This window comes from Rhagoletis zephyria, unplaced genomic scaffold (genome assembly GCF_001687245.7).
Source record: "Rhagoletis zephyria isolate East Lansing unplaced genomic scaffold, Rhagoletis_zephyria_1.1 Rzeph_scaffold_03970, whole genome shotgun sequence".
NCBI lineage: Eukaryota > Metazoa > Arthropoda > Insecta > Diptera > Tephritidae > Rhagoletis > Rhagoletis zephyria.
The window spans coordinates 1,238-9,930 of NW_016161053.1; the positions used below are offsets into that span (position 1 = coordinate 1,238).

General features: G+C 45.7%; 3 protein-coding genes across 3 annotated transcripts; 1 reads left to right on the top strand and 2 right to left on the bottom strand.

The window, feature by feature from the left end:
* Nucleotides 1–251: 251 nt before the first annotated feature.
* LOC108370021 (uncharacterized) lies at nucleotides 252–1,268 on the bottom strand. Its single transcript, XM_017625254.1, has one exon. It carries the CDS (start codon nucleotides 1,266–1,268, stop codon nucleotides 252–254), a length of 1,017 nt encoding a protein of 338 aa, XP_017480743.1.
* A 236-nt stretch (nucleotides 1,269–1,504) lies between these two features.
* On the bottom strand, nucleotides 1,505–2,992 carry LOC108370022 (uncharacterized). Its single transcript, XM_017625255.1, has one exon. It carries the CDS (start codon nucleotides 2,990–2,992, stop codon nucleotides 1,505–1,507), a length of 1,488 nt encoding a protein of 495 aa, XP_017480744.1.
* Nucleotides 2,993–7,488: 4,496 nt separating this feature from the next.
* LOC108370023 (uncharacterized) lies at nucleotides 7,489–8,262 on the top strand. Its single transcript, XM_017625256.1, has 2 exons — nucleotides 7,489–7,500; nucleotides 7,810–8,262. The coding sequence occupies exons 1-2, from the start codon at nucleotides 7,489–7,491 to the stop codon at nucleotides 8,260–8,262; spliced, it is 465 nt and encodes a 154-aa protein (XP_017480745.1).
* The last annotated feature ends 431 nt before the right edge of the window (nucleotides 8,263–8,693 follow it).

Here is an 8,693-nt window from a genome sequence, read left to right on the forward strand (position 1 = left end):
TCAAGTAGTGTAAAAAGTTTGTCGGTTTTCAAAAAATAAACACTAAGCCGAAGACTATATCTGATTTAGATTTATTGAAATAATTCTTGCTAGTACAAAGTAAACAATATGTATACATAGCTAGGTTAGCTGCAAAGCATATGTTTCTTACGTCAGATGAAGCCAGGGATGGTAAAACTAACCGAGCAGGGTCGCATTTTCTCGGACTTCGAACATTCCGCCCACCTTCGTCGGATTTGTCGGCGAAATTATTATAGTGCGCCGCCTACCGTCTTGAGCGCGGCCTGAGTTGTTCCTTCCTGTGAATCCATCGGGTCAATCTCGATGGGTAGAACCGAGATCTTTGATATAGGTCTTTTGATAAGACTGGTTTGCGTTCTTATAGTAACCACGCGAACTAATCCGTTTTCTCCAGCGTGAGCATCGGTTATACGACCAAGAATCCAGCACTTGGGTGGCAACCGTTCGTCTCGTACTAAAACGAGTTGGCCGCAGACAATATTTGGTTGTTGCGTGCGCCATTTATTTCGCGTTTGAAGTTGATGCAAATACTCGCAGGACCAACGATGCCAAAAGTTTTGGTGCATCTGCTTCATCAACTTCCATCGCTTCAATAAGCCATCCGCTTCGCCAAGGATGCACTGTTCTGGGAGTGACGTCACTGCTCTTCCGATCAGAAAATGGCCCGGTGTAAGCGCTGATAAGTCCTGAGGGTCATCGGACAGTGCAGAAATCGGTCGCGAGTTCAAACACGCTTCCACCTGTTTCAACACGGTATAAAATTCTTCAAATGTTAAGGTCGTAGTATGAATTATCCGCCGAAGGTGGTGTTTCATACTCTTGACGCCTGCCTCCCAGATACCGCCAAAATTTGGAGCACCGGGGGGTATGAAGTGCCATGTCAGGCCGATTGTAGAGCCGTAACTAGTGGCAGCTCGTAGCTGAGCTTTGAACGCACGTATCTCTTCTTGAATTAGAGCATTGGCTCCAATGAATGTTGTCCCATGGTCACTATATAAATCAGAGCCAAGTCCACGTACCGATACGTATCGTGTCAGCGCTGCAAGAAACGCTTCCGTTGTCATATCGCTGACGAGCTCGAGATATACTGCTCTTGTGGCCAAGCACACAAAGAGCGCCACGTAGCCTTTGTAGCTACGGTGGCCTCGACCTTTGGTTGTTCTTATGTTGAAGGGGCCCGCAAAATCCACGCCGCTGTGCATGAACGGCGGTGATGCATTGCAGCGGGCAGAGGGAAGATCGCCCATTAGTTGCGTCTGAGGCGAACATTTGTAGCGGAAGCACCTTACACAATTACTCGTTATTCGCTTAACAGCTTGCCGTCCGTCGATAATCCAAAACCGTTGACGAACGTACTGGAGTGTGGCTTGGGTGCCACCATGAAGGGTGCGCCGGTGAGCTTGTCTAATGACCAACATGGTGAGATGATTATCCTTTGGTAGTATGACAGGGTGTCGCTCTGAGAATGGAATATTTGCGTTCCTTAAGCGACCGCCGAGCTCTTGAACGTGATAGCTTGTATGCGCTTGATCCAAATATTCATGGCAGCCTCGCGCTCGCTCCACAAACACATCATGCCAGTGTCATGGGCCATACCTCGCGAGACCCGTATGAATCGGAAACACCAAGCAGTGATTACTAAAAGTCTTTCAAGCGTCGAATAGTTTTCCAGGATGAACCAATCAGAAGGAATGATGCGTGTCGTTGTAGCTTGCACAGGTTTGGATTCGGAGAGCTTTTCTGGTGCCTTTAGCAAAGGCTGTGGCCAGCTGGTTTCTGGTTGGCTAAGCCAGGAGGGCCCATGCCACCATAGGTGATGATCTACAAGCTGCGCCATGGTCAGTCCTCGTGAGGCACAATCAGCAGGATTGTCGGCCGTGTTAACATAACGCCAGTCGCTTACAGTAGTCACCACTTGTATCTGGCTAACACGATTCGACACGAACTCTTTTAGCGCTCCTGGATCGGATCGTATCCACCATATTGTAGTCGTAGAGTCTGACCACATATAAGTAGATATAGAGGATAGGTTAAGCGTATCTCTTACCTTATTCATCAGACGAGCAGCAAGTAAGGCTGCACATAGCTCGAGCCGTGGTACTGTAACTTTCTTTAACGGTGCCACTCGTGTCTTCGACATCAATAGGTGAATGTGGACGGATGATTGAGCGACAACCTTTAAGTACACTACAGCGGCGTATGCGTGCGTAGATGCATCTGCAAAGGTATGGAGCTCATAGGTTTCATTTTGCTGGGATGTATTAAGCCAGCGTGATATGCGTACTTCTGGAACTGTCTTAAGCTCGTTGCGAAAAGATATCCATTTCGTCTGCAAGTCTTCCGGCAGATTGTCATTCCAATCTAGGCCTGTTAACCACAATTTTTGAATAAACATTTTTCCACGAATAATTACAGGCGCCAGGAACCCAAGTGGGTCGAACAGCTTAGCCACGTCAGACAGCAGTTGTCGCTTTGTAAATGTGGTTACCGTGTAATCAAGCTTTAGTGCGTAGGTCAAGCAATCGTCTTTGGTAGCCCAGACGAGTCCTAAGGTGTTGTACTCTCCCTCTAGCTGAAACTCCCGTGAAGATTTAGTTTCAAGATCAACAGGATCAATGGTTTTCAGCACAGCGCTTGAGTTGGAATTCCACTTTCGCAGGGCGAAGCCACCTGCGCGGAGAAGGCCTTGCAGTTCTCGACGTCGTCTGGAAGCATCCTCGACATTGTCTGCCCCCGTTAGAACATCATCCACGTAGAACTCATCAAGCAAGATCTGAGCAGCGTCAGGAAAGTTACAGCGTTCGTCAGCAGATAGAGTGTGCAATACTTTAATTGCCAGGTATGGCGCGCAACTGGTACCATAAGTGACAGTTTTTAATCTGAAATGTGTTGGCTCTCGGTGCGAGTTAGGTCGCCAAACAATACGCTGCAAATCAGTATCTCTCTCGTCCACCAAGATCTGACGGTACATCTTGGCGATATCTCCAGTGAGCGCAATTCGGTATCGACGCCAATTTAGTACAACAGCAGTCAGGTCGTTCTGTAACTTAGGACCAGAGTATAAGCAATCATTAAGAGACTTACCACTGTTGCATCGTCTTGAAGCGTTGAAGACGACCCTTAATTTCGTTGTGCTGCTGGATGTTTTCCAGACGCCGTGGTGGGAGAGATAACAGATGGGCGTTGAACCTTCTTCTTCTTTAGTGATGCTGACCATATGTTGCAATGATGCCTACTCGTTGATAAATTCTTCGTACATATCTCGCATGACCGGATCTCGAGATAAACGTCGACGAAGATGATCGAGGAGAACAATCGCATCATGGTGCGTAGAGGCTAATTGCGTTAGATCAGAATCCGGTTTGACTGGTAGCCGCACAATATAACGACCGTCTGCAGCTCGCCGCGTAGTGCGGTTGAAGTAATTCTCGACGAATCGATCATCTTGCGTTAGTGCGGGCGTTGAATTAAGCTCTTCCAACTCCCAGAAGCTGCGAAGCGTTTGGTCGAGATCGAGTTGAGTGTGATAGCAGTCGATCACATCCCGTGTCGTTACGAAAGATTGATTAGCAGAACTGCCGAAAATTACCCAACCCAACCGTGTACTTTGGCCAATCAAAAGACTAGTTTTGCTACGCTGTATTCCGCTTAACAGAAGAGCAGCATAATCGGCAGCATTTAAGATGACATCAATCGGTTGCGGTACGTTCCAGGTGGGATCAGCAAGGTCTAACTCACTAAAGTGTTGAACATCGTTCGGTGCAATAGCTACCGTCGGGGTTCGGTTTCCAACTCGAGGCAGCACTAGAGCGATGCATGCAAGCTCGAAGTCGGATTTCAATGAACGTAGATTAAACGTTACTAGCCCCTTTGCTGTAGCCACTCTATCACCGTTAGCACCATTAATAGGTATCTTTACATTAGACTTCACCAAGTGTAACAAGTTGACTGCGGATTCGCTGATGAACGTTGCTTCTGCCCCGCTGTCCAGTAAAGCTCGTAAAACGACCTTGTGTCCGGACTTTGACTTAACCTCAATCAGGGCTGTGCCGATCAGTACCGGCGGCAGCATATTAGGGTCTTGCCTTGTTGTGACTGCGTTATGAGAGGATGCAGCCTGTTTGCTCGTACTAGTCGCGTTGAAAGCAAAGTAGTCGTGCAGCATTGTGTGGTGCTTAGCTTGACACGTCTTGCAACGGCGCTCGGAAGAACAAGCTGCTTGCTGGTGGCCGATGTGCAAACAGTTTAGGCACAGCTTAGCTTGTAGTGCGTAGTCATACCGTTCGTGCGGCGATTTATTGCGAAAAGCTTCGCAAAACATTATAATATGCTTACCGGAGCAGTTGGGACAGCGCCCAGATGTGGTATGATACCCAGAAACAGCAGAGGTGGTGCCTAACTTCTTTGGAGTATGCTCCTTTACGAAGGGCTTCGGCTCGGTGTAGCTTTGGACTATTTCCAAGGATTGTGTTCTACTGGTAAGAAACTCCTGCAGCTCCTTAAAAGTTGGAATATCGTCGTTCGACTTTAGGGAGAGCTCCCATGCTTTGCGAGTGGTGGCATCCAACTTGTGAGTAATAGTGAACACCAGCCAATCATCCCAATGCTCGATTGGCCGGCCCAAATGCTGCAGCGCACGTATAGACGACGTCACGCCATCAAGTAATGACCTCAGCGCAGAGGCAGATTCTTTCGGAGCACAAGGAAGTTTGCTAATCGCTGCTACATGAGCATTGATTATTATCCGTTTGTTCTCGTACTTGGATTGAAGTAGCTCCCACGCAACCTGGAAGTTAGCATCTGTCGTAGTGACGTTATCAAGCGCATTTTTAGCCTCTCCAGTAAGGCTATCCTTTAAGTATTGCAAGCGCTGTGTGTTTGAGAGGGATGCGTTAGATGTAACAATGGAGATGAACAAATCTTTAAACGGGAACCAGTGTAGGAAGTTACCATCGAATGGTGGAATTCGAATGCGTGGTAGTGATTGATTTACCGCCTGTGTTGGTACGAAGGACTGCGACATCGATGTATCAGTGACCGAATTCGTGCTGTCCAATAGATCGTGTAGTTCGCCCATGGTCTCGGCATAGACGCACTCCACTGCCTCGAAGTCAATAGATGTCGCAATGCCAGCTGCCTCCATTTCTTCAGGAGTGCACTCACTAACAACCTGGTCATGAAGACACACGAATTTTGCCCAATATTGCCCCAGAAGCTCCTTTCTCGCTTGCAAAAAGCCCTTTGTTTGCTTTGCTTTTGCGGTTTTGCGGGTATTTATTGCGAAATTTAAAATTGCCGTCTTGCTTGACTGCAGCTGCTTAACCTTCCTATCCATGTCTAATACCACCGTAGTGCGTTGTACGGCAATGTTTCTGCGAACGCTGCTGCAAATTAATTTCAGCAGCACGATGTTAAAGTGAGGTTATGTTGTAGGAGTCCCACCACACGTGCGTGCGGAGCAGATTCCGAAACTCGTTTTTTATGCGCAAACGCTGCCAATAACTTTTGCAGCGGAGTATCCAAAGCCGTGGATTCCCCGCAAGGGTTGCCAAAATGTAAAAAGTTTGTCGGTTTTCAAAAAATAAACACTAAGCCGAAGACTATATCTGATTTAGATTTATTGAAAGAATTCTTGCTAGTACAAAGTAAACAATATGTATACATAGCCAGGTTAGCTGCAAAGCATATGTTTCTTACGTCAGTTGAAGCCAGGGATGGTAAAACTAACCGAGCAGGGTCGCATTTTCTCGGACTTCGAACAAGTAGCCATTAATGACTAATGATAAAAGATTTCAGCTAATTCTATATAGAGAAAGTCCAATCGATCCAATTCAGAAGTATTGCCTGAATACTGTAACGTACGGTACAACGCCCGCTCCATTTTTAGCTATTCGATGTTTAAAGCAATTGAGCGACATATATTCAGACCAATATCCACTCGGTTGTAGGGTAATCCGAGATGAGTTTTATGTTGATGATATGCTATCTGGTGCGGACAACATAAAAGAGTTGCTACAAATTCAGGAAGAGGTCGTTACGATTTTAAAAGGCGGAGGATTCAGCTTGGCAAAATGGCACTCCAATTATCCAAAGTTGTTCCAAAACGAAGAAGGGGAGAAATCGTTGGAGGCGGACGAAACCTGCACAGTTAAGGCGCTCAGAGTCACTTCGTCCCCGAAAAAAGACACAATAAAATTTAAAATCGACCGAACTTCACTTGAAATAAAACCCACTAAGCGTAATATATTGTCAGTTTCATCACGTATTTTTGATCAGCTCGGTTTGCTATGCCCTCTTATTGTAAACGTTAAAATCTTATTACAAGAATTATGGCTATTAAAGTTGGCATGGGATGAATCAATTCCCCAAAGTATAGAAACATCATGGCAAAAATTGGCTCAAAATTTAGCACAAGTCGACAAAATGGAGGTACCACGCTTTGTAAATATGTTTCCCAATAAAAGTATACAAATTCATGGCTTCTGTGATGCTTCGCCACGTGCTTATGGTTGTTGTTTATATATTCGAAGCACACATGACAATGTTGTAACATCGCAACTGTTGACTGCCAAATCTAAAGTGGTGCCGTTAAAAACCAAAAGTCTCCCCCGTCTCGAACTTTGTGGCGCCTTGTTACTAACAAAATTATATAAAGTAATTGAGCCACTAATTCAGAGCGTTGTAATTGAAAGGGTTGTGTTTTGGTTTGATTCAGAAATAGTGCTGTACTGGTTGAAAAAGCACCCGGCCACTCTGTCTACTTTTGTCGCAAATAGGGTAGCTGAAATCCAGGAAAACGCAGTCAATGTTGTATGGAGACATGTACCGACTAAAGAGAATCCTGCAGACTTAGCCTCACGCGGATGTGATATTGACCAATCACTGCAACCTTTGTGGGTTGAAGGCCCAAGTTTCCTGGTAAAAGATTCGAGAAATTGGCCACAAAACAAGAAATTTGAGCTCGAGGAATCCAACACACAATTATAGCTAAAAAAGGCGAAAACCATACTAAACCTTGCAGTACAAGAGAATATAATTTTAAAAATATTTGACTCTTTGTCGTCCTTTAACAAAATTGTACGAATTGTAGCATATATTTACAGATTTATAAAGCCGTTCGCTAATACAAGGGGTACGGATATAACCGCCAAAGAATATAATTGGGCGTTTTTAAAAACAGTGGAAACCGTTCAGAAATCTGAATTTGCGGACATACTCGAGCAAATGAGGAAAGGCAACTATCCACCGGCAAATATTCGACGATTAAACCCCTTCATACAAGAGCACACGGAAAAGACCCGAAATTTATCTTTGCTGCGCGTTGGAGGCCGGTTAAAACACTCAGACTTTCCAGAAGACGTAAAATTTCCGTTGTTATTGCCAAAATCCTCTAAATTTGTACGTAAATATGTTGAGCACTTGCACCAGTCCTACTGCCATGCAGGTCCAAAGATTTTAGTTGGGTTAATGCGACAAAAGGTATGGGTCATAAATGCCAGAGATATTGCCCGAAAAATAGTTCGCCAGTGTATTCGTTGTTTTAAATTCCGCCCAAAACTAATGAGCCAAATAATGGGTGACTTGCCACCAGATAGATTGAGATCAGTTAGACCCTTTCTTATTTCCGGAGTTGATTTTTGTGGGCCTCTATACACCACCCACAAAATAAGAGGCCGACCGCCTTACAAATCTTACGTTGCCATTTTTATTTGTTTCAATTCAAAGGCTGTACATGTAGAGCCAGTCTCTGATTTATCAACTAATGCTTTTTTATCTGTTCTCAAAAAGTTCGTCGGACGTCGCGGAGTTCCTCAGAAACTATACTGCGACAACGCAACGAACTTCGTGGGCGCCAACACACGGCTTCAAGATCTCGCCAAGCAACTGCAGGACGACGACAAGCGGAGCGAAATTGGCGCGTTCGCAGTCGAGCGCGGCATGGAATTCGCCTTCATACCCCCACGCGCACCTCACTTCGGCGGGCTATGGGGGGCAGCCGTCAAGAGCGCCAAACATCTTCTTATGCGCGTCGTCGGCGACAATACCCTTACCTTCGAGGAGTTGGCCACCGTCTTGGTCGACGTGGAGGCAATAATGAATTCCCGCCCACTCGTAGGAGCAACAGACAACCCCAACGACGCCGAGGCAATAACCCCAGCCCATCTCTTAATAGGGGATTCTCTCATGGCCGAGCCCGAACCCCACGTTTCAACCGAGAAGCTATGCTATTTAGATCGTTAGCAGCGGCTCTCAACCCAACCTCGAAGTTGGCACTCTCGTGCGGGTGCACGAAGACAATTTGCCGCCCCAAAAATGGCTATTGGGAAGGGTAGTAAAAACCGTAATTGGCGCAGACGGTAAAGTGCGTGTTGCAGACGTTAAAACATCGTCCGGGGTCTGTCGACGCGCCATACAAAAATAGGCAATGCTTCCAACAAATATAGATTGAAGATCGCAGGTCCTTCAATGGGGCCGGAATGTTGGAGCACGCCTAGTTCATCATCGTAACCTTCATTTATTTTCATTTTTTTATATATACATATAGTATGTTCATTTTACATGAAATTCATAGCATTATCGATTTGCATATCGAACTCATTCCCATGGTGGCGCACGTGACAGTCATACGATTTCAATGTGATACAAAAAAGGAATACCATTTGTTTTCTTCA